The sequence below is a fragment of the Kogia breviceps genome, chromosome 6, assembly GCF_026419965.1.
Source record: "Kogia breviceps isolate mKogBre1 chromosome 6, mKogBre1 haplotype 1, whole genome shotgun sequence".
NCBI lineage: Eukaryota > Metazoa > Chordata > Mammalia > Artiodactyla > Physeteridae > Kogia > Kogia breviceps.
This window is the reverse complement of record NC_081315.1, coordinates 24246112-24272729: the sequence shown is the minus strand read 5'-3', so window position 1 is coordinate 24272729 and position 26618 is coordinate 24246112. Positions and strand designations below refer to the sequence as shown.

General features: G+C 37.0%; 1 protein-coding gene across 1 annotated transcript in view; it reads right to left on the bottom strand.

Annotated features, from left to right (window-relative positions):
* Window positions 1-6047: 6047 nt before the first annotated feature.
* Window positions 6048-26618, bottom strand: part of SMARCA5 (SWI/SNF related, matrix associated, actin dependent regulator of chromatin, subfamily a, member 5) — a 45621-nt gene continuing 25050 nt past the window's right edge. The window contains exons 11-24 of the mRNA XM_059066750.2: window positions 21443-21669; window positions 20902-21023; window positions 20672-20824; window positions 18444-18576; window positions 15288-15436; window positions 14967-15086; window positions 14081-14191; window positions 13651-13764; window positions 13116-13238; window positions 12230-12362; window positions 11489-11607; window positions 10645-10857; window positions 8045-8152; window positions 6048-7328 (exon numbers count right to left, since the gene is read on the bottom strand). Coding sequence (XP_058922733.1) covers window positions 7263-7328; window positions 8045-8152; window positions 10645-10857; window positions 11489-11607; window positions 12230-12362; window positions 13116-13238; window positions 13651-13764; window positions 14081-14191; window positions 14967-15086; window positions 15288-15436; window positions 18444-18576; window positions 20672-20824; window positions 20902-21023; window positions 21443-21669 — 1891 coding nt within the window. The 3' untranslated portion in view covers window positions 6048-7262. The remainder of the gene's footprint in view (window positions 7329-8044; window positions 8153-10644; window positions 10858-11488; window positions 11608-12229; window positions 12363-13115; window positions 13239-13650; window positions 13765-14080; window positions 14192-14966; window positions 15087-15287; window positions 15437-18443; window positions 18577-20671; window positions 20825-20901; window positions 21024-21442; window positions 21670-26618) is intronic.

Sequence of the window (26618 nt, the reverse complement as noted above, 5' to 3'; positions counted from 1 at the left end):
AAAAAGATAGGCAGCTAAGGGCATTCACTTCCCATAGTGGAGACACCAGCCACAGGTCCTTGCTGTGCTGCTACACCCACCAGGGCTCAGGTGATGACAGAGGATGACTCCACAATTAGTTTTCTGCCAGGTAAGCATTCTAAAATTTATTTGACACCAGTCACCCCAATATTACTCCTCTTAACCTTTTGTATAATAATGAATAATAAGCAACCTAAATGTCCAATACTCAGGAAATAGTTCATTGAATTATGAGATAGCCACTTGATGGCATAATGAATTCTAGATTATCAGTGATCATGTTGCTACTGCAAGCCTTAAAAAATACGGAAAATACTAAAAGGACATGCCTCGAAAAGATAAGAACTTTGGGGGCTTCCCTGGTGGCGCAGTGGTTGAGAATCCGCCTGCCGATGCGGGGGACACGGGTTTGTGCCCCGGTCTGGGAAGATCCCACGTGCCGCGGAGCGGCTGTGCCCGTGAGCCATGGCCGCTGAGCCTGCGCGTCCGGAGCCTGTGCTCCGCAACGGGAGAGGCCACAGCAGTGAGAGGCCCGCGTACAGAAAAAAAAAAAAAAAAAAAAAAAAAAAAAAAAAAAAAAAAAAAAAAGATAAGAACTTTGTGTTAGGGTAATGAGATTATCAGTCATTTTCCCCAAACTTACTGTATAAGTTCTATTGGTAAATACGTCTCTTCAATGGCAAGTTGTTGCTATTTATGAAATTAAGGAAATTAAACAGGTTGTAATGACTTCTCTCTACTGTATTATCACAACTTGGGACAGAGTCGTATGGGGTCCCTTTGGGAACATTAGCTCTGACTTTAGAAAAATGAGCCAGACCCCAAGAGGTATATGCAAGCCATCAAAACTAAGTACAATAGAAGTGAGAAGAAAAAGAAAAGGTAAGTGTAGTTCAGTAACTGGGCTTCACTGAATGTGTCTCTAAACATCGGGAGGTAAGACAAAGGAAACGAAACAAACTGAATTTGACAGGTGTAGCAGGCTGAGTAACGGCGCCCAAAGAATTCAGGTCCTAATCCATGGAACCCTAGCTCCCATGGGAAAAGCATCTTTGCCGCTGGGATTAAGTTAAGGATTCTGAGGTGGGAAGATCCTCCTGGGAGGCCCTAACTGTATTGACAAGTGTCCCTATAGGAAGGAATCGGTGCAGATGACCCAGAAAAGGCGGCAATGTGACCATAAAAGCGGAGACTGGAGGGACAAGCCACAGACTGTTGGCAGAGGCGAGAACTGGATCCTCCTCTAGAGCCCCTGGAAGAAGTGCAGCCCCACCAATGCCTTTAACGATAGCTTCCAAACTCCCACCCCCTTATAATTTCTCTTACTGTGTAAACTTCCTCAAAGCAGATTTCTTTTTTTCAAAGGTGGCAACTGGAAGGGAGTGGTACATACATACAATTTATACTGTCGAATCAAGAAAGAGTGCCAACAGAGGTAATTCCCTGGCGGTCCAGTGCTTAGGACTTGGCACTCTCACTGCTGTGGCCTGGGTTCAATCCCTGGTCAGAGGACTAAGATACCACAAGCTTGCAGCCACAAAAAAAAAAAAAAAAGAAGAAGAAGAAGAAGAGTGCAAATAGAGCGTTTGGAAAGAGGAGTCTGGAATATTATCAGTCCGCACTCTCCTTTGCTGGGGGCAAAGCCTTCAAATGCAGAAGAGCCAATCCTGAGTTTCCGACTCTATATCCAGACTTACGTGCTGATAAAAACAAGGGCACTCATACTAAGCATATCGCCCTGAACCTTTTAAAAAAGGCAGCTTCCTCCAGACTTGTTCCCAGGTGGTGCAGCTCACGGGACTAGAAACTATAGGTATGGACCCTCCAAGCAGCACCATGTCCATTTGGGGGACACAGCTCCTGTTCCTGAGCTGCCTCAGGTTACTGACTTCCCTTCTACTCAGACATAAGGTTGATGTCGCAGATGAGAAAAACGACCAATCTTAAGCTACTTTAACAGCAACCAGACAGTAACTCCATTCAGTAGTTATGGTGACTCCTCAGAAGTCTACCATGCCGCAAGTTGACCTTGACCATCCCTAGCAGCAGATATTGTCGTCTGTGCGTCAACAGGGGGACAAAAGTTTCTGACTTCAAACCAGATCAACCATGTCTCGAAAGTGACAACGTACAGCAGGAAAAATGTGCTAAGAATAATTTTTGATGTTAAAAACGGTCCTTCCTGTGTAAGAGATGACACAATCACCCAAAACCCTTCTGTCACCACCGTCTGGTTCTTTAACCACTGTTTGTACATCATCCCTATAAGGAGAGGTGACTTACAGCTCTACCCATGAACACCTCACCTTCGCTATAAAAATGAGATGACTCAGGCATGATTCGTTTAATGACCCACGCACTCAGCCTGCTTCCTTTTATAGTCTCATAATTGGATTTATAAATTTATAAATATGAGTAGAAAAAAGCAAGTCACGATCCAAAGTTATGTAACATCTGTTCCCCTTAAAGGAAGGGGAAACCAACAAGTATAGTGAGAGGTACTAATCCAGTGCATCTCAAACTTCAGTATGAATCACCCGGAGAGCCTCGGACATAAACGCAAGCCACCCGACACCAACCCTGCTTCTCATTCAGCAGAATGGAGTGTGATCTGATCTGAGCAACTCTAATTTTAACAAGCTCCCAGGTGCTGCCACGGCTGCTGGTCCTCGGACCACACGCTTCTCCAATGTAATTGAGGTGTGGTGACTTAATGCTAGTATATTACAGCTCACCAGAGGAACCTCTGCTACAACTACCTGCAGATCCAAAATTCAACATAGAAGCATTTTCTCTGAAATAGTATTGAATGATCTTCCTGACCTAAACTAAAAGATGTTACCCTGATGATATCATGTTAATATATCTGTTAAACAACGATTAAGGTTTCATTTTATTTTACTTTGGCAGTTTAAAGCAGTGCTTTTCAAAATTTCCTTGCATATAAATCACCTTTGAGGGTCTTATTAAAATGCAGATTTTAATTCAGCAGGTCTAGCATGATGCCTTAGATTCTACATTTCTTACAAGTTCCCAGGTGAAGGTTTTAGTTTATCACTGCAAGTCCAAAGATTACTATATCTCCATTTTCAAAATACATCAGATTCAGGGTGATACTATTTTCCAAGTGCAACTTGCAGTACTGAGTGATGCCTGAGATATAAGCAGAAAAGAAAAGTGGTTTGAGAAAGAGGTGTACACGGTGAGGACGTTAAAACACCACCCTGACGGCTTCTGCTGTCAAGGTTCACCAGTGTTCAGTGAGTGGCTGCCTAAACATAGGCAGTAATTCTAAAACTTGGTGCACGAATCCGAGTGTGAGGGCTGTGCAGGAGTATTCTGGCTCCAAATACAATGAGATAGGTTACATCATTATTTTTACAAAGAGCTTGCCCCTGCCTTTAAAATGGTCATAGGAATCAGGACAACTGTATTCTATGCCTGAAACAAGTGCATTATTGTGCACTTGATGCGACGGGTTCATACTTTTTCAACTTGAGCCTGCCTGCCCACTGAATTAATTCCCCCTGAGACACTGACAGGAAGGGTCTGGTGTTAACGGCTGGTGGCCTCTCAGAAATGGGATTTATAAATGTTCCTTAAAATGTTACTACACCTGAACTTATCTACCACACTGACATACTGATCTTTAAAAATTAGCAATATTTTTAAAATACACAAACACGAAATATTACAAAGCATAACCCTATTTGAGAAAAATAATTACTTGAAACCACCAACAAATTGGCACGTTAATTGGTTAAAGTGCTAAACGTTAACATATTGACCCTTTTTACTATCTTATTATGTACCTGTTACACTTAACTGGACAGTATCCTTTCTTTTGAATTTTATTTTTTTATACAGCAGGTTCTTATTAATACATTGGTGTATATGTGTCAATCCCAATCTCCCAATTCATATCACCACCCCCCTCAAACCTGCTTTCCCCCCTTGGTGTCCATACATTTGCTCTCTACATCTGTGTCGCTATTTCTGCCTTGCAAACTGGTTCATCTGTATCATTTTCCTAGATTCCACATATATGCGTTAATATACAATATTTTTCTTTCTGACTTACTTCACTGTGTATGAGTCTCTAGATGCATCCACATCTCTACAAATGACCCAGTTTTGTTCCTTTTTATGGCTGAGTAATATTCCAGTGTATGTATGTACCACATTTTCTTTATCCATTCATCTGGTAATGGACATTTAAGTTGCTTCCATGACCTAGCTATTGTGAACAGTGCTGCAATGAGCATCGGGGTGCATGTGTCTTTTTGAATTATGATTTTCTCTGGGTACACGCCCAGTATTGGGATTGCTGGGTCATATGGTAATTCTTTTAGCTTTTTAAGGAACCTCCATACTGTTCTCCATAGTGGCTGTATCAATTTACATTCCCACCAACAGTGCAAGAGGATTCCCTTTTCTCCATACCCACTCCAGCATTTGTTGTTTGTAGATTTTCTGATGATGACCATTCTGACTGGTGAGGTGATACCTCATTGTGGTTTTGATGTGCATTTCTCTAATAATTCGTGATGTTGAGCAGCTTTTCATGTGCCTCTTGGCCAACTGTATGTCTTCTTTGGAGAAATGTCTAGGTCTCCTGCCCATTTTTTGATTGGGTTATTTTTTTAATATTGTAGACAGTATCCTTTAAAGACCAACATTTAGAGATCCATAAATGCCACTACCCTCAATTAGGGCTATTCAGTTCAGATTTCCTAAGGAAATGAATAAAACTTTAACACATTAAAATGAGCGTATGTAAGCACTGCTATAAAATTAAAGCACACACCTTAAGTCTACTATATGAATTTGAAATACCCTAAATTTTTTAAAAAATGTTTGCTATTGGAACATTTTCCATTATCTTTTTTCTCCAAAGTTACATTCATCTTTAAAATACTGAAGTTAAAATGATTACATTTTATTAGTTTTACCAGTATATTTTCCCAATAGAATATAATCTTCCCAACAGAATAATATAGAGAGACTTACTCAATTAACTATTAAATGAAATATCCTGGGTAACAACTGACTGTGACCCTGGTCACCTGTGTAAACACCTAGCCTCTTCTAGGCTGGCTTCAGGGACCATTCCTTCCCCCTATTTAAGCCTTCCTATTCCTCAACTGGAGATTGAGGAAATTGGAAATTGGGTTCCAATTTTGAGTCCACTCCAACCACCAATTCCTCTTTTAAAACAGCTGGGTTGAGCTTAGTTATCATTTTTCCTTCCCTTAACTAGCAGTATAAATAAAAACTTGGCTTTACTTTATTCTGGACAGACATACAAGAGTGACATCCTAATTGACCTGGGAAACACAAATGCCTCCACATTGGCTACACCACAATGCTAAATTTAATAGTTTCTTCCATGCTTTTTTCAAGTGTTTCCCTGTACACATGTTCACATGTCCCTGAGCTCTGAAGAGCTGGCACTAGGTTCCTTTTGTATTTCTACTCTCAACCTCCTCCCATCTCCTCCACTCCCTCCTCCTCCACCACACACACACAACTGGGCTGTGTATTCTTCCTCTTGAAATCACCACTTCCTTTGTGACCTCTGTAAAGTTTTCTTTGGCCTTATATTTTCCCAATTATTTCCTCCAAAATAAAGCCACCACTCTTAAGAGTGATAGCTCTTTTCATGGAAGAAGTAACCATTCCTCACATTTTACATATATTAGATCCATAATTGTTATTTTAAGAATCCAAGGTTATAAAGAAATCAGTTTGGGGGGAACACAAAACAAACCAAATTACCATAAACACTGCATTTTGCTTGACACTGATGGCGGCAATCCCACTTTTTAAAAGCAAGCAGTAGTAGTAATACTACAGAAATCACCCTTATAAATAAAAATCCCAATTATGTGTGGGCAAATGAAAGCAGCTGATAGAAATCTGAGATGAAAAAATCCAATTAAGGAAAAAAGATAATGTCCTAAGGAAAAAAGAAAATAAAAATCAAATGAAAAAAGAAAATTACAACAATGGAAAGAAAAGACCACTTAAGGATTATAAAAGTTATATTTATTCACGATGCTACATTTATTGCATTCCCTTAGAAAAATGGAGACTATTTATGTACCCAATTTGCACATATAAAACTTTATACAAATTATGTGTAGCACATAAAGGCCTCTGGTACAGCTAAAATCCTGACACTACAATTTGGGTAATCCTGCTTCAGGGTCTCCAGTTTATCAAGTCTGTCCATAGAAAATAAAAACTGGAATTATAGTCAGTCTTGCTGCTCACACTTAGAAATTATTTTAAATATAATAAAATAAAATGTTCAATTACTCTAAAACCCAAAAAAGTAAACTGGAAGGGGATACATTTTGTTACCAATTTCACTTTAACAGTATGACAAATTCACACCTTATTTTGGCTGGGTCTTTTTAAATAAAAAAAAAATCACCTTAGTTTTGACATTATCTTTCTAAGCTGTGGCTGCTTCAGAAGGTAATTTGTCAAAAATATTTACCAAACAATTAAAAAAAGTAATAATAATATTCCTTTTACAAAATGGTACAACAACACCTTAAGGAACCAGAAAATACTAAATGTCTTTGGCTATATAACTAAAAGGCCATTCTTCCAAACAGAATAGGGCATATTCACCTCAGAACCAACTACAGAAACAAAAAGCATAACAGAAATATGCATAGAATTTAATGAGAATTTGTCTTGCCTTTTTTTCCCCGTTCTACCCATATAATAAGCAAGGAGAATGCAATTTACATAATCTTCCCAGATGAGACTCAACAGCACTACAAAGATACCCAAACTTCTGCAAAGGCAAAGTGAATTAAAACAATTACACAACTAAGTGAAGACTGAAGAGACAAATGTTATTTGCAATTTTCTTTTTTTTAACTTGTTTGCTTCTTTTTAAGCCTTACAAGTGTAGAAATTATAGCTGATAAACAAAAGTCACAAGCCTCACAAATGGAACTATAATATAAAAATAAATCAAATGAAACATTTATTAATAAATGAAGCCTATTTTATTACTTCAAGTGTTAATGATAAAAAAATTTCAGCACAGCTGTTGCATTTAAAAAAGTAAAAACTACATACTATGTTTCTAGCTTGGTAAACAGATGAACCTGATGTCTTTGAATGACATAACAATTGAGCATTGTACAGTACATCTTATGAAGACCCGTAAATTAAAGAACTACTGGTTTAAAGTTAGTGATTATGAAACAAATATGTATTCATAGTTTCAGCTTCTTTTTTCTTCCTCGGCCATCAGGTGCTCCATCCATTTTACGTTTCTGGGTCTACAAACAAACAGAAGGATTATCTTCATCACAAGAGTAATATTAACATGCAATATATTGGAAGACTCATGATAGCAATTTATTAATAACTGCCACTTAGTAACAGGTATTAATTTTCTTAACCAGAATAACCTTAATTCTCCAAATAATCTTATCTACATATTTTACTAACATAAATACCTTAATGCTAATAATGAAGTAAATGAGTAATTCACAATTAGCAATAATAGTAAGTCAATACACCAAACAAATGTATAACATGCCCTCTTATCAAAAGAAAGCAGTAATGAGAAATACTTTGCGAGTATACCAGATCTTCCTGATACGTTCACTTATGCATGACTATATAAATTATTATTAGATAACAGAATGACTTTTTTTCTTATAGTTTTTGCCTTCACATTGCTAAGGTATCATTGGTACAATAAATCAAAGTTTAGACGTGAACAGTAAAGGTTGTAAAGGCCACTGCTTTCCTAATATTTCTTTACATATTCTAAAATTATAACGTGTGTTCTCAACATCAAGTGTAGGCTCTTGCCATTCACAAGACAGACCTTCCCATAGTCTCACAAATCCCCATACTGTGAACTACCGTAACAACATGATTTTCCCTACACAATGCAATCAAGTTTAATTTACACTTTTAAAGCAATCCAATTCTTGAAAAAAGTTAAGTTCCCCAAGAAAACATTTACATTTTCATGAGTACTTACTGAAGGTTTTGGTCCTCTTTTCTTTTTCTCTGCCTTCTCCTTTTCTTCTAGTTCCATGTTTTCTCTTTCAATCAAGGTAATTAAAGTGTTACACCTCCTCTGGAGCTCCTGAGTTACCAACATAAATTTACATGGTAAACTCGTATTCTCCATCCGTAAGTTTTCATGATTACAATTTCAAAACCAAAGGGTATGTTTTAACAGTGTAATATCACTTACATACTCCCAATAGATAAAATTTTAAAAAGCAAAAGGAACTGATAATTTTCATACACAATCCATGCTAGGAGGATAAAAAAAGATATCTGTAAATTTTTCATTTCATTATTTAGGCCATACTGTTGTGTATTTTTCATAAATCCTTCCTTCACTTAGGAACTGAAGCAGTGAAAATGAACATCTCTTAATATATGCAATTCTGCTTAGTGTCTATGACTGAAAACTGTCATCTACATCCAAAACTTAAAATTAACAGAGCCATATTTGAGGGTCAAAATCAACTAAAACTTAATAAGAGGAATATATAATCTTTCCCTTAAACACATTACCACTAGAACTGTGGTAGTCAGTGTACCACCTGCCGTCTTTCCCAGTTTTGGTAAAATAGTCATAGAAATCTATGATGAGTTTTACCTCATCTCTCCCTAGCAATCTACACAGGCTCCAGAAAGGATTTTAAATTATAGTGTAGACATAGTAAATACCCCTTAAGAAAACAGAAGTCCATTTGTATCATTGCTGGCTACCTACTGAGTAAAATTATTTTTTTCCTCTCCTTGTCATAAGAGACATTCTACACAAATGGTGACAATAAAATCATTTAAAAATATTATTGTATAGGACACAACCATATAAGGTTTGGAAATATTTGCAATAGTATATATAGAGAGAAGGTAGTACACTGTATCAAAGTTCTTTATTTCCTTTAACAGGTACACTGAGATACACATGCCAGAATGTGTTAAATGTACTATGGTATGAATCTTCTTGGCTCTTAGAGAAGGATTATGCCTCAACTGTTTATCACAGGGGCCATATGCATATTATCATTTTGTATGTGTGCTTAACATGAAACACATGAGGAAATAACACGCAGTTTTAGACCATGGTATTGTACTAGTAAATCAATGTGACACTGCATCTTGTTTCACTCACCACAAAATCACTTATTAATTATATAAATTGTTCCTACTTTAAAAGACGTAATATAGAGCTTATAGCAACTGAATGTGTCTCCTCTAACTATATATTTATAATGCATTTATAGTACCACATTTCCCAAACTAGGGTTTCATAAAACAGTAGCCTCCGTTGATGTTTACTGAAAAAAACCCTTCAGTGGTCACATTTAAATACTAAATACTATCCCCCATCTTGAAGAGTGACAATGTATTTTAAATATACTGAGGTAAATCCTACTATAAAGTTGTTTATACTTTACTATCCTACGACATCTCAAAATTAAGACTACAGAATTTTTTTGGCATTATCATCATCCTGAAGAACACAAGATGAAGCTAAAAGCTCAAAGGTGGTAAAATACAGTAAGTCAGACAGAGAAAAAGATATATCATATGATATATGCAAAATCTTAAAAAAACATGATACAAATGAACTTATTTACAAAATGAAAACAGACTCAAAGGCTTAGAGAACGAACTTATGGTTACCAGGGGGGAAGCGGGTATATTAGGGAGTATATGAGGGAAGTATATTAGGGAGTCTGGGATTGACATGTACACACTGCTATATTTAAAATGGATAACCAACAAGGACCTACTGTAGAGCACAGGGAACTATGCTCAATATTATGCAGCAACCTAAATGGGAAAAGAATTTGAAAAAGAACAGATACATGTATAACTGAATCACTTTGCTATACACCTGAAACTAACACAACATTGTTAATCAACTATACTCCAATATCAAATAAAAAGTTTAAAAAAATACATAAGAGAAGAGCAATTCATCAAAGCTAAACTTTTCTGAATTCTAATTTTAGGTCATTACAAATGGAACTTGCTGATCATAAAGAGGTTGATATTAGTAATAAAAACAAAACCTAGGATTAAATCAGTATAGTGTTTTACTACATTAAGCTCTTTTTAAATAACTCAAACTCAGCATTCTGATGGGCAGATGCATGACTACAAGTCCTTTCTTTATAGAAATGTGTTCATTTATAAAACCAAAAGTCAAATTTTAAATTGTGATCATCACATTCAGAAGTTAAAATTGATGGCAACATTTCCTCCTACTTAGAACCTGATTAAAATTCACATAAAAAAATTAGTCCTATCATATATATATAATGATGTTAAAAGATGTGTTATTAAACAATGGAATAAAGAAACTTTCTAAGTTACTTATGACATTAGGTTTTTAACTGTGGATGTGAACTGTTTCTTAAGGAACTGATTTAAACTGTGATACAAACAATATTGTAATAAAAATTTACTTCAAAGATACAGCTGAACCACAGTTTTCTCTTAACAGAGTTTAAAAAGTTACCTTAAAGAATATTAAATAACCTACTTCTTTTGAACTGTCAGAGGTAGTTTAATTCTACTACATTACAGAAAAAGGCCCCCAGTACTCACCATTGCAGTTCTGGACTTTAGAAACCAGTCAAATCTGAACTGAGGAGAGTTGCGAATACACTGTCGCAATTCATCATAAACATTTTCTTTGTCAAATCCAAGCTTGTGAAGCATACATATCAGAAACCGATCCTCTTCTTCAGTGTAGTTTTTTCCTTTGTTAGTACCATAAGATATTCTCAGCTGATGAAAAGGTGCTTTGTACCGTCCAATCTATGAAAATCAGATTTTATATTATATAAAATACAAATCCTGGGCTTCCCTGGTGGCGCAGTGGTTGAGAGTCCGCCTGCCGATGCAGGGGACACCGGTTCGTGCCCCGGTCCGATGCCGCGGAGCAGCTAAGCCTGTGAGCCATGGCCGCTGAGCCTGCGCGTCCGGAGCCTGTGCTCCACAACGGGAGAGGCCACAACAGTGAGAGGCCCGCATACCAAAAACAAAAACCAAAAAACAAACACAAACCAAATCCTATATAATCTATGTTTCAAACTCAGCTTTAGTAAAGTTAGCTATAAATGTTGTATTTCACATCAACTTTCTATCCAAAGTCAGTTACATTGTAATCTTTGTTCTGAAACAACTTATCTTTATTATTCTAAAAAGAAATACAGACTCAGACTTTCTGGTACACCACACAGCAAAGATCCAATCATAGTGACTCTGACCCAGATATATCAACTGAAATACTGAGGTAAATTCTGTTGAAAACACCTATAGTTTGAATGCTGTCCTTTGAAAAAAAATTTTAATATTATATCATCATTTCTTTTCCTTTTTAAAAGTTAAACTCTCATATTACTGATAGGAGTTATTTTACTACCATATTTATTAATATTCAAAGTACCTTCGTGTCAAGTGCTTTTTTGATACTAATTCTTCTTTGAATTCTTGCCTCTCCCCTTTCAATCTGAGCCATAATCTTCTCTATGTCTTGAAGCTCATTGCATCTTTCCCAGAACACAGCTGTAGGAGTAAGAGTTGGGCAGATGAGATAGGTGGGGGAAGGGCAGAAAGATAAATAACTTCTTGTTGTAAGTGCTCTATTTTACTTGCTAAGGACTAAGAAATGTTTCCATTTCCCCCACATCTAACACTCGTAAGTCACGTAATTATTTCTCAGTTTCCTTAACTATGAAGAAACCAGGAAGATAAGCTGGATGATTACAGGAAGTATCCCCCAATTCTTAGCTGTGTCTACTCTGAAGCTCTGGGCGGACCACCAGAGCTACACCCACCCGACAATCCGACTGGCTCCAGGAGACACAGAAACACGTAACACTTGAAAACTTATGAAAGACAATGAAATAAAAATGAAGGCACAATTATTCAGTGACCTATTCTTGTTTCCTTGGCTACAGCTAGTGAATGGGGGTAAAAAAAAACACAAAAAATTAATGATGCCATTTTAAGGAAGGGGAGATTTTCCAATTCAATTTTTAAAAAACACAAAACAAAACAAGGCACTAAGTTGTGGTGAAATTAAGCTTATCAAAACAGTATTCAGAGTAAGAAAATCTGAACTTTCAGACGGCTCTCCAAAAGCCTGAGAACATTCTTATACCTATTAAAATAATAGAAGAATTACCTGAGTATTCAATGACTTCTTCTGGAGTTTTTCCTTCTACTTCTCTTGCTATATTTTCAATATCATCACGACCCCACTTCTCATTGGCTTTGATAAACTGGTTAAAATCTCTCTTATTCCAATTGGTAAATCCCTTCAAAGCGATGGAAACAAAACATAAAATCACAGCACACTGAACTTGGGAGAAAAGCTATTAAACTTTACCAATGCTGCTGAGTATTATAGAAAATTTTCAGTTGCTCCAAGTTTTCTTTTTAAGTTAAGTGCTTTTAAAGTGGTAGATTTTCATGTACATAGATGAGCACTTTTAGCAATACATCATATATTGCTTAGATAGCCAAGCAATTGAAGCTGAGCGGGAGAATAAAGAATGCTGCACAAAAAGGTGACATTTTCACTGAGCTTTCAAAGAGTAGAAGTTTGCCAGGAGGAATGAACATAGACTAAAGGGCAAAGATATAAACCAAGTGGGAAAACAGAAGGAAAATAAAGCTTTAAAGGCAGGTTAAGGCCAGATTCTGAAAGGCCTTGATTGAAACTTTAAAGGCTGTTAAAAAAGTATGGAGCAGAGACTTGTCATTGAGAATAACAACTTAATAGCAAGGTAGAAGATTAACAGGAAAGGGAAGATGGAAGTGCTGGAAGAACGGTGATCAAAAGGATACCCATTCTACCAAGACTGGTGCAAATCCACAATCTTCTCTACCACCTCAATGACTAATGACAATCAAAATGTAGCAAACACCATATGCCCATGCTTTATGATCTCCAATTATTCCATTTTTGAAAGCAAAAAAATGTACTTCCTTTATATATTCCAACACAGCCTAAGACAGCACCTTACAAAATAATGGTTACTAAATTCTGTGTTGATTGAAGGCCATACCTGTGTTAGAAGCTTCTCTTTTTCCTCTAACTCTTCATCATTAAGGGGTTCAGCTTCATCAATTTTAAGCTGTTCTTCTTTTTGTGCCTGTGCTGCATTTGGTAGGTCAGGATTTCGAGGCACCTAAAATATTTTTTTTTCCTATGTCATCAGTCAATATATTTTAGGAAGTATGCAATGAACTAAACTCTTAACCAAGTACATGACATTTTACAAATTTTAATCCAGCCATGAAAGAAAACATATTGATATTCTGAATTTATTAAGTTAAAAACAAGCCAGATTAGGGACTTCCCTGGTGGTCAAGTGGGTAGGACTCCATGCTCCCAATGCAAGGGGGCCCGGGTTCGATCCCCAGTCAGGGAAGTAGATCCCGCATGCATGCCGCGACTAAGAAGTGCACATGCTGCAACTAAAGATCCCACATGCTGCAACTAAGACCCGGCGCAGCCAAGTAAATAAATAAATAAATAAATATTTTAAAAAACAAAACAAAAAATCAGGTTAGTTATGAACAAAGTGTTACTTCTGCTACCTTGTACCCAATCGTTTTTCTGTAATATAGAATTTCTTTTTCCAATAATTCAAATAGACGTGGAGGAAAGAACTGGAAATCCTGAACATTAGGTTGTTTTGGAGGTCGAGGAGCCTAAAAACAAAAAGTATTCTTCATAAGAAAGCAACTATTTTGCTTTAAATCTATCTGTAACCTTTTTTCATTCTATAAAATCATGACAGCCAATTCTCCAAGCAACTGAACACATCTTCCACTAAAACTGAACAATCAAATTTTAAATGCTTACATTCAAAATTAATTTTTAGAAAACTTTTAACAAAAGCTGAAGGAGGTATACTGTAAGAAACCATAAAATCTAATTCTCAATCTGATTTTATCGTGAAGAGTATAAGAAGAAAAATGACTTACAGTTCCCATATTTTTAGACATTTGTGCTCTGTCAACTCACCTTGGGTGCTTTAGGTTCACTGACACGAAGAGCTTCCCTGAAATAGGCATCAACAGCATAGTTGGCTTTTCTTTCCCGTTTAGGTGGTTCAATCCACTCTGTGAATGCAATCTAGCACACGAGAAACAACTGAAATCACTAACTTTATTATATAGTCCCAAATCCTACATGAATGCAACTCCAACTATGTACATCACTATGACTGTTATTTATAAATGCAAAGATATTCATAAAATTCTAGACTATAAGCTCTATGAGGCTAGGGACTATGCAATTAACACATAAGAGGGTGTCTAGTGAAGAGCCCAGGCATTCAGTAAGTATTTCCTGACCAAATGAATACTAGGTGAAAAACAATGCTACAGAAGGTTTAGAACCCCAATTAGGAGAGAAATGTAGATATATATTTAGCCTAGAAAAAATGCAGAGGATGTACATGCCTAAACATTAAAAGGGAAAGCGTTAGGTAGAATTGTTTTTTCTTCTACCGTGTAGGTATTTACTAATTTCACTATATAACAAGTATTATGAAATTAGAAGTTATTCCCTTTAATTATTACCAGCCAATTCTGCTGTTAAAAAAAAAAAGTCTAATAAGGTTGTGATTATTTCTTTTGACAAGTTTAAATTTTCAAATATCCCAAATTACTATAATCACCCCACACAACATAGTGCACTGTAACAGTATACATAGACTTTTTAAACATTTCACTTTACCAACTGAAAATGTGGCATTGAAGTTAACACAAAACTGAAAATAATTTAGTTGTGAGTAAACAGAAATGACTGCTATTTGAGACAAGGCATCACACCTAACACTTATTAAATTCCAAGTTTCAAGTAAAATATTAAGTCTTCAAGTAACCAAATTCTCTTTCTAAATTACCTTTTGTTTTTCTCTATAATCTTCTCCTTCAAAGTTATAAACACTCGACTCTGTATCCATTGTAAAGTTTCTAAGTGAGCTTTCACCCATCTTGGAGAGCTTTTCATTCATCTCTGCAGTCTAGGAAACAAAAGAAACATCCTATGAGATGGAGATTTTAAAAAGCATGAGAACTATAGTCAAAATAAATTAGACTTTATACTACATAAAAACTTCTTTCTGTGGAAGTCAGATTACCGATAACTCACATAACTATTTCCTCAAACAGTTCTGGTTTAAAATATTTTACATATTAAACATATCATTTAATCTGCATCTCACCTTCTTTGCACCTCTTTCTAAAATACCATCAATATCCTCATCAGTAATCTCGCTTTCCTTTGAAGCAAATACATGTGTTGCCCCATGCCTTATCATTTGAAGCATTTCATCTTTCCCAATTTTGTTCAGATTCTGATCCACAAGTCTTCCTGAAAAAAAGGTTTTGTTGTGTAATGTTAATCAAACAAACTTTAGTTTACTGGATATTTGGAATTTTAAATGTCAGATGTAATACCACATAATCTTGTCTCAAACGTCAACCATTTCTGTTTATTCTCATCTGATAATTTTCATTTTTACATAAAATACCAAATTCTAATCTGTAAACTCTGAAATATTTCTAAAGTTTACATATTACATAATGAACCCTACTGAATGCCACTTCAATAAAATATATTCTTGTATGGTGAGAATGACAGTAACTTGGGATATTCAAAAATCAAAATTATTATCATAACTTTTTTTAAGTATCAAAAGATGAGAGCATTATAAACACAAGAAGTTTCTGATAAGCAGAAACTGATTAGTATTATTACTAATGCTCCCAAATCAGCTTGTTCTACTTACAAAAGTGAAGTATAAAAATCTTCATATTGCCAAACTTTAAGAGCCATTCACATATACTTCTTCTCTCTTAATTTTTCTACTTCAACCAACTTGTAATGAGTAGCTAAAGATACAAGTTGTTTTCTGGGACCTTACATACTTGTATCATGGTTTTGGATCCCTAATAGAATGCACCATCAAATATTTGTGACTTTCAAAGTTAGAATATATCCACAGAACACGTTGCTTGAAAGCTATCTCACTGCTATCAAAATGCTCTTAAGTTTACAGAAAGTACTTCCCTGTGGACTGGGAGGGAACTTTTCAGACATAAAGTACTTCTGCATATTCTCATATTTTTAGTTATACCCCTTAGTCCACAAAACAGTTAACACAGAGGCATGCACCCAAGGCTTGTTTGACTAATATGTCTATAAATGGGATTAACAAAGCTACTAGCAAAAAATTTTGCTCCAAAAGTTGCCTTAGTAAATATAAAAAATACCCCAAAAACACTAAGTCAAAAGACTCAGAAAGCTTTTCTAAGCTGACTGTAAAAGAATTTGTATTTTTTTAATCTTCAAAAAAAAGAAAAGGGTTTCAGAGATGAAAATAATTGAGAACAAGAACCACAAGGCAGATGTATTTCTAAAAGCATGGATGAATGTGAGGGCGAAAAACTAGCCATTACATCACTCATGAGAAACCTCTGTTTGGCAGGCCCCAGAAGTCCCCAGAGACTTTCCTAATTAAACACTGCACTGTAATAGTTTATATAGCTCTTGATGCCCTGGATGAGTCACCTACTAGCTGTGTAAACGGTAAATAAGTGACTTGCTTCCACCTCTGCTGCAAACCTCCAGCTGGCATGAAGACTAAAGAAGATAATATTCAGTATTTAAATATTTAGCACATGGCTTGGTACAAAGTAAGCTCACTATGTTAAGCAATTATTAACAAAAACAACTAATAAAGCAATCATGTATTGTCTTTTTTTTTTTAACATCTTTACTGGAGTATAATTGCTTTACAATGGTGTGTTAGTTTCTGCTTTATAACAAAGTGAATCAGTTATACATATACATGTGTTCCCATATCTCTTCCCTCTTGCATCTCCCTCCCTCCCACCCTCCCTATCCCACCCCTCTAGGTGGTCACAAAGCACCGAGCTGATCTCCCTGTGCTATGTGGCTGCTTCCCACTAGCTATCTATTTTATGTTTGGTAGTGTATGTACGTCCATGCCACTCTCTCACTTTGTCACAGCTTACCCTTCCCCCTCCCCATATCCTCAAGTCCATGCTCTAATAGGTCTGTGTTTTTATTCCCATCTTACCCCTAGGTTCTTAATGACCTTTTTTTCCCTTAGATTCCATATATATGTGTTAGCATACGGTATTTGTTTTTCTCTCTCTTTTTTTTTTTTTGCAGCACACAGGCCTCTCACTGTGGTGGCCTCTCCCGTTGCAGAGCACAGGCTCCGGACGTGCAGGCTCAGCAGCCATGGCTCACGGGCTTAGCCACTCCACGGCATGTGGGATCTTCCCAGACCGGGGCACGAACCCGTATCCCCTGCATCGGCAGGCGGACTCTCAACCACTGTGCCACCAGGGAAGCCCTGTTTTTCTCTTTCTGACTTTATGTATACAGACACGTGGCTAACTCTATGGTTGGCATTATGGTATAACAAAGAAATAACATTCCCTTCCTTACAAGGAAATTAGAGACTGGCTGACAAAACCAAGACACACAAATGGAATGACAAGTGGATAATACAACAGTATTACCTCTTAGCTTTAGAGACAGATAAAATGCATTTGGTCATGAAACAATTTGGGAAGGAAGGAAACCAACGTGGGCTCAAGGTTACTGAGGGTTTGTTTTGGTTTTCACATTTTACACATCCCATCACTAACTCTATTTTAAGCTTCATGAAAATATAAATGTCTTCCTGGAAAGCTGATCTGGCACGAGAACTTGAAGTTCCCTTCAATTAATCCAAAATAAAATCCCACTTTCACCATCTAGTCCTATTTACATAAATGTGTATTCTGTGTCTCGTTCTCACTAAATTATAAAGTCCTTGAAAGTAAGAACTCTGGTTGGTTTCAGTCACCACTGTATTCTCAGCACTAAGAACAATGCCTGACATCTGCGGGTGCTCAATAAATCGTTGTGGAGTAGAAAAACGAATTCTCAGTTTTACTGTTATCTCTTCAGTTTCCCCAGAGTAGTCAATTGAGTGTTAGTACATGTAAATCACTCATCACACCTCTATTTAATATGTACCACACTGAATGCTGGGTATTTTTATATACATTATCTCCTTTAGTCCTTAAAAATCTCTGTATCCCTATTTCACAGATGAAGAAGAGGCTCAGATAGTGTAAAAGAATTGCTAACCAGCCAAGTCAATATTCAAATTTCAACTTTCCTGAGCCCAAACCCATCCTCTTAACAAAACTGAAGCTTACTTTAGTCTGGAATATAAATATTGTTGCCTGGTAGCTTGATTTAATATATGTTTAACAACGAGAATATCCTAAAAAGAAATCCAGGACAAAAGTGTTATAAATTCAACCTGGTAAATTTTTAAAGTCCTAAGGCTCACCTTGTTGTATGACTATTGAATCCAGTCTGAGTTTCATCTCAGCACGTTCCACTATTCTTTCTTCTACAGTGTTGTCCGTTATGAAGCGGAACACTCTGACTGTCTTGGTTTGTCCAATTCTATGGGCTCGATCCTAGAAAAATAACCAGGTTACCTTGAATCCAGTTGAAAATTCACATAAATAACATTTGCATGTGTATACTGAGAAACAAAATGAGAATATTCTCAAGTACAAAATGGTTTTAAAAGTACGAAACAAAACAACTATAATGGATTCATATTCTATTAACATTTCTTAAATTCTCAGTTTCTCAGTTTCAATCAAATTAACTGGTTATCTCACAAGAAAACCTTTTAGGAGGTATAGAACACGTCACAGTTGCTGAATCTGTGAGATACTGTATTATTTTTTCTAGGTTATACAGAAATAAAATATATATAATGTCTCCAGACAAGACAGACACAATTATAATCTTTAAATCTGATGATAAAAGTTTTTAAAAAATCTTTTTCTCTTAGGTTTAAATTCAAAATGCTTTTCTACCTAAATCAAATCTAAATTTTCATTGCTATTAGGGAAAAAAGTGACATGAATAAACAAACTCTACAAACAATATAAATATCCTAGTCTTTAAATAGCTCCCAATTAACTACATATAAGTAATCAAATTAATCTGAATTCCATTTTCTGTTTAACTTCTGGTAAGTTCACAAAACACATCTTACAAAGCACCCCTACTTCTAACTGATCAATTTTCCCAGCCACCCTTACAAAGAGTCACAGGATGAAAGTGGCCAACACCAAAGATGTAAATACCACAGGTCAAATTATCAGCAATATCAAACTTTAGAACTTGTAAGTTTTCATATTAATCTATAGACCATAAATTTTCTCAACATAAGAATGATCCTCTCTAGAGACTGTCATACAGAGTGAAGTAAGTCAGAAAGAGAAAAATAAATATCGTATATTAACGCATGTATGTGGAACCTAGAAAAATGGTACAGATGAACCGGTTTGCAAGGCAGAAGTTGAGACACAGATGTAGAGAACAAACGTATGGACACCAAGGGGGGAAAACCACGGTGGCGTGGGGATGGTGGTGTGATGAATTGGGCGATTTGGACTGACATGTATACACCGATGTGTATAAAATGGATGACTAATAAGAACCTGCAGTATAAAAGAACAAAACAACTAATACTAAACTTTCTTTGGGTTATTTGTATGGAAATATGTTAATTATAAATGTTTCAGACATTACATGAAATTTCTAAAAATCTTATATGTTCTGGTATAATGTTATAAGTCATAATTCTAGTTATTACTTTAAAACGTATATCTCAGAAACAACTAAAAGAAAAAAAAAGAACGATCCTCTTGGGACTTCCCTGGTGGTGCAGTGGTTAAGAATCCGCCTGCCTATGTAGGGGACACAGGTTCGAGCCCTGGTCCGAGAAGATCCCACATGCCATGGAGCAACTAAGCCTGTGCACCACAACTACTGAGCCTGCGCTCTAGAGCCCGCAAGCCACAACTACTGAGCCCACACACCTCAACTGCTGAAGCCCACGTGCCTAGAGCCTGATCTCCTCAACAAAGACAAGCCACCACAATGAGAAGTCCGCACACCACAACGAAGAGTAGTCTGTTCGCCACAACTAGAGAAAGCCTGCGCACAGCAACAAAGACCCAATGCAGCCAAAAATAAATAATAAAATAAAATTAATTTAAAAGAAAAATAAGATCCTCTTGATCTAGCCAAGATTCTCCCACACATGGGCCTAAAATTTTAAACATCTAATGTGTCAGACAGGTTAGTAGCTCCCCAAACCCACTACCCCTTCCTCCTGGGACACAACTATACTATCATTTACCAACTCCCTTGCAGTAAGTTATGCTATGTGATTGAGTGCTGGCCAATGAATGTGAGGTCACTTTCAGTTCTGCCCCATAAAAAATTTCCTGGGCAATTCTCAGCTTTCTCTCCTCCCCTTTCTACCAACAGGATGCAGATATAATAGGACTTTAAGGTCCTAAGATATGGCAAAGATATAAGATGGAAATACCCTGATTTAGATGGAAGATCACCAGCAAAATACCCTCACTGTACTATTAGGTCAGAGAAAATAAAATTCTACGGGATTAAGTCACTGACATTTGTACACTGTTTATCAGTTTACTTTAAAACGTGTGTTAGGCACAGAATATATTTGTTATTTCTTACCATAGCCTGAAGATCTACTTGGGGATTCCAATCTGAGTCATACAAAATTACTACATCAGCGGTAGCAAGATTGATGCCAAGACCACCAGCACGTGTGCTTAACATGAAAACAAACTTTGTGCTGTTTGGTTCATTGTATGCATTGATGGACTCCTATAGACATAAAATAAATGTCAGAAAATTATTTTATCTGGTAATTTTTTGATCTCCCCTCCCCAGATTTTACTCACTTGTCTCTCATCATGGGGTGTCTGCCCATCCAATCTACAGTACTCATAATTTCTCCACATGCAATAATCTTCCAAAATATCCAATACCCTCGTCATCTGACTGAAGATTAGCACTCGTGAACCTGTTGGCAAACACAAACAGCTAAGAAAAAATACCATGAAAAAATACCATGAACACAACACCACTGTCTACCAAAGGCTCTGGGAACTGCATATGGGTGAGAAGAGCATTCTTGGCATTTTATAACAAAAAGTTGACATTTCTAGGAAAGCATATATAAAATAAGAAAGAACTCTGCCCCAAATCCAGGGATTGTGGCTACCCTAACTACTGATCACTTTCTAAAAGATTAAGGCTTAAAATGGGAGGGCGGGGGGGAAAGCTCAGATAATGGACAGAAGTTTTTAAATGCCCCACACTTCAACTTTAGAAAATGCCAGAGTAGTCATTTTATAGGGTAGGATGGCTCCTTCATTTTAACATCAGAATCTTAAGACAGTTTCCATTACTTCTCCATTTGATACCAGTAACAATAAGTACCTTGTTCTTTTAATTTAGGGAGCAGTTTGTCTAACACCACCATTTTGCCACTGTTGGTAACTAGATGCATGTCCGTTGTGTACGGTGGACCAGGTTCAGCTCCATCAAAGAGATATGGGTGATTACAGCATTTCCTCAACTGCATCAGGATGTTCAGTAGCCTCATTTTGTCCATCTTCCCTGCAGAGTTTAGTATATCTATATCCTTCATTAATATACGAGTATACCTAGTGAGAAGAAAAACATTTTAAGAGGGCTCAAATGTTCCTGGGACAAGTCTCTGCCACTTTACATCCTCAATCCCATCTCAACCCAAAATACCTGTAAGAAACAACCCATCAACTTCTAAGGTGTAGTCAGGAGTCTATCACCTATAACCTCTTTTTTCTTCTGTTTCTCTTTATTGCCCCCAGTGTTCTAATGTGTACCATTAATGCTTTGGGCCTTGAGGCCCAAAAGAGTAAATTTGTCTCCTTGGGATGAATTGAAATGAAACAGTATGATACAATATTTTTAAGTAATAAAGCAAAACTTAAAAGACTAGTTTTAAACATAATTTTAATTCGTAGTCTTTTCCAAAAGAAGAGTGCCACTATTCCATTATAATTCAACGTAGCTAGTGTAGCATTTGGGTAAGAACATTAAGAGCTAAGGAGGAAGAAAGAATCACGGGAGCATAAAGCATGATGATGATAATAAAATGAATACAATGTGATTTAAATATAAGTAAAAGTGTACAGGCTGGGGGAAGAGAAGGGGGCAGTTAAGCTAAGGCTGGATTATGAAAAGCCTTGACTGTATACACTAAGAAGTTAGACATTATCCTAAAGTAAAGAGCAATCTGTCCAAATACCAAAGATTCAGGACCTTGAACCCACTGAGCAAAATAACATAAACAACCAAAGCAATCTATGCTTAACAACTCCAACTATGGGGCACAAAATGCTCAAGGCACCCACAATTCTGACTGATATAAAATTCCCCAATATGATTATAACTAAAAAAGATTTGCCTTCCCTCAGCAATGACTCATGTCTTAATTCTGTATTTTAGAACTATATAAGACAAACCTAGCACCTTATAAAAACCTTTCAAAACTTTTGAAGACATTTAGGATGGCCTATCTTCTGCACTGGTCATCTCTTTACCAGATAACATCCCCATTTCTTTGCCTTACATCACTTCTGTCCTTTTACCAACAACTGAAGACCCTTGCAAACACTTGTCAATATTAACTATGGAACCGAATATACTTGAGATGTGGTATAACCAGGAAAGAACACAGTGGCTATTTATTCCCCTCCTCTGAACACTACACTTAAGTCAGCGGTTTCCAGCCTTTTAGATTTCAGATACCCATAAAACTTTTTTAAAAAGACAAAAAGAGGAGGAAATGCAAATTAAAACCAGTGTGAGGACTGGTTCAAGTTGGCGGAGTAGAAGGATGTGCTCTCACTCCCTCTTGCAAGAACATCGGAATCACAACTAACTGCTGAACAATCATCGACAGGAAGACACTGGAGCTCACCAAAAGATACCCCACATCCAAAGACAAAGGAGAAGCCACAATGAGACGGTAGGAAGAGTGCAATCACAATAAAATCAAATCCCATAACTGCTGGGTGGGTGACTCACAGACTGGAGAACACTTATACCACAGAAGTCCACCCACTGGAGTGAAGGTCTTGAGTCCCACGTCAGGCTTCCTGACCTGGGGGTCCAGCAACAGGAGGAGGAATTACTAGAGAATCAGACTTTGAAGGCTAGCGGGATTTGATTGCAGGACTTCGACAGGACTGGGGGAAACAGAGACTCCACTCTTGGAAGGCACAAACAAAGTAGTGTGTGCATCAGGACCCAGGGGAAGGAGCAGTGACCCCATAAGAGACTGAACCAGACCTACCTGCTAGTGTTGGAGGGTCTCCTGCAGAGGTGGGGGGTGGTTGTGGCTCACCATGGGAACAAGGACACTGGCAGCAGAAGTTCTGGGAAGTACTCTTTGACGTGAGCCCTCCCAGCGTCCGCCATTAGCCCCACCAAAGACCTGGGTAGACTCTAGTGTTGGCTCACCTAAGACCAAACAACCAACAGGGAAGGAACCCAGCCACACCCATCAGCAGTCAAGCGGATTAAAGTTTTACTGAGCTCTGCCCACCAAAGCAACAGCCAGTTCTACCCACCACCAGTCCCTCCCATCAGGAAACTTGCTCAAGCCTCTTAAGATAGCCTCATCCACCAGAGGGCAGACAGCAGAAGCAAGAAGAACTACAATCCTGCAGCCTGTGGAACAAAAACCACATTCACAGAAAGACAGACAAGATGAAAAGGCAGAGGGCTATATACCAGATGAAGCAACAAGATAAAACCCCAGAAAAACAACCAAAGAAAGTGGAGATAGGCAACCTTCCAGAAAAAGAATTCAGAATAATGCAAGTGAAGATGATCCAGGATGTCAGGAAAAGAATGGAGGTAAAGATTGAGAAGATGCAAGAAATGTTTAACAAAGACCTAGGAGAATTAAAGAACAAACAAACAGAGATGAAAAATACAATAACTGAAATGAAAAATACACTAGAAGGAATCAAGAGCAGAATAACTGAGGCAGAAGAACGGGTAAGTGACCTGGAAGACAGAGTGGTGGAATTCACTGCTGTGGAACAGAATAAAGGAAAAAGAATGAAAAGAAATGAAGACAGCCTAAGAGACCTCTGGGACAACATTAAACATAACTGACATTCGCATTACAGTGGTCCCAGAAGCAGAACAGAGAGAAAAGACCCGAGAAAATATCTGAAGAGATTATAGTCGAAAAATTCCCTAACATGGGAAAGGAAATGGCCACCCAAGTCCAGGAAGCACAGAGAGTTCCATACAGCATGAACCCAAGGAGAAACACAACGAGACACATAGTAACCAAACTGGCAAAAAGTAAAGACAAAGAAAAATTATTGAAAGCAGCAAGAGAAAAACAACAAATAACATACATGGGAACTCCCATAAGGTTAGCAGCTGATTTCTACCAGAAACTCTACAAGCCAGAAGGGAGTGGCAGGACATATTTAAAGTGATGAAAGGGAAGAACCTAAAACCAAGAGTACTCTACCCAGCAAGGAGCTCATTCAGATTCAATGCAGAAATCAAAAGCTTTACAGACAAGCAAAAGCTAAGAGAATTCAGCACCACCAAACCAGCTCTACAACAAATGCTAAAGAAACTTCTCTAAGTGAGAAACACAAAGGGAAGAAAATGACCTAAAAAAACAAACCCAAAACAATTAAGAAAATGGTAACAGGAACAAACATATAGATAATTACCTTAAACGTGAACAGATTAAATGCTCCAACCAAAAGACACAGGCTCCCTGAATGGATACAAAAACAAGACCCATATATATGCTGTCTACAAGAGACCCACTTCAGACCTAGGGACACATACAGACTGAAAGTGAGGGGATGGAAAAAGATATTCCACGCAAATGGAAATCAAAAGAAAGCTGGAGTAGCAATACTCATTTCAGATAAAACAGACTTTAAGATAAAGAATGTTACAAGTGACAAGGAAGGACACTACATAATGATCAAAGGATCAATCCAAGAAGAAGATATAACAATTATAAATATATACGCTCCTAACGGAGCACCTCAACACATAAGGCAACTGCTAACAGCTATAAAAGAGAAAATAGACAGTAACACAATAATAGTGAGGGGACTTTAACACCTCACTTACCCCAATGGACAGATCATCCAAACAGAAAATTACTAAGGAAACACAAGCTTTAAAATGACACAACAGACCAGATAGATTTCATTGATATTTATAGGACATTCCATCCAAAAACAGCAGGTTACACTTTCTTCTCAAGTGCGCACGGAACATACACCAACATCTTGGGTCACAAATCAAGCCTCAATAAATTTAAGAAAACTGAAATTGTATCAAGCATCTTTTCTGACCACAACGCTATGAGATTATAAATCAATTACAGGGAAAAAAACGTAAAAAACCACAAACACATGGAGGTTAAACAATACGCTACTAAACAACGAAGAGATCACTGAAGAAATCAAACAGGAAATCAAAAAATACCTAGAGACAAATGACAATGAAAACACGACAATCCAAAACCTATGGGATGCAGCAAAAGCATTTCTAAGAGGGAAGTTTATAGCAACACAAACCTACCTCAAGAAACAAGAGAATTCTCAAATAAACAATCTAACCTTACACCTAAAGGAACTAGAGAAAGAAGAACAACAAAACCCAAAGTTAGTAGAAGGAAAGAAATCATAAAGATGAGAGCAGAAATAAGTGAAACAGAAACAAAGAAAACAACAGCAAAGATCAATAAAACTAAAAGCTGGTTCTTCGAGAAGATAAACAAAATGATAAACCATTAGCCAGACTCATTAAGAAAAAGAGAGAAGGGACTCAAATCGGTAAAATTAGAAATGGAAAAAAGTAGAAGTTACAACAGACACCGCAGAAATACGAAGCATCCTAAGAGACTACCACAAGCAACTCTATGCCAATAAAATGGACAATCTGGAAGAAATGGACAAATTCTTAGAAAGGTATAACCTTCCAAGACTGAACCAGGAAGAAACAGAAAATATGAACAGACAAATCTACAAGTAATGAAATTGAAACTGTGATTAAAAATCTTCCAACAAACAAAAGTCCAGGACCAGATGGCTTCACAGGTAAATTCTATCAAACATTTAGACAAGAGCAAACACCCATCCTTCTCAAACTCTTCGAAAAAACTGCAAAGGAAGAAACACTCCCAAACTCATTCTATGAGGCCACCATCACCCCGATACCGAAACCAAAGATACTACAAAAAAAGAAAATAACAGACCAATATCACTGATGAATATAGATGCAAAAATCCTCAACAAAATACTAGCAAACGGAATCCAACAACACATTAAAAGGATCATACACCATGATCAAGTGGGATTTATCCCATGGATGCAAGGATTCTTTAATACATGCAAATCAATCAATGTGATACACCATATTAATAAATTGAAGAATAAAAACCATATGATCATCTCAATACATGCAGAAAAAGCTTTTGACAAAATTCAACACCGATTTATGATAAAAACTCTCCAGAAAGTGGGCACAGAAGGAACCTACCTCAAAATAAAGGCCATATATGACAAACCCA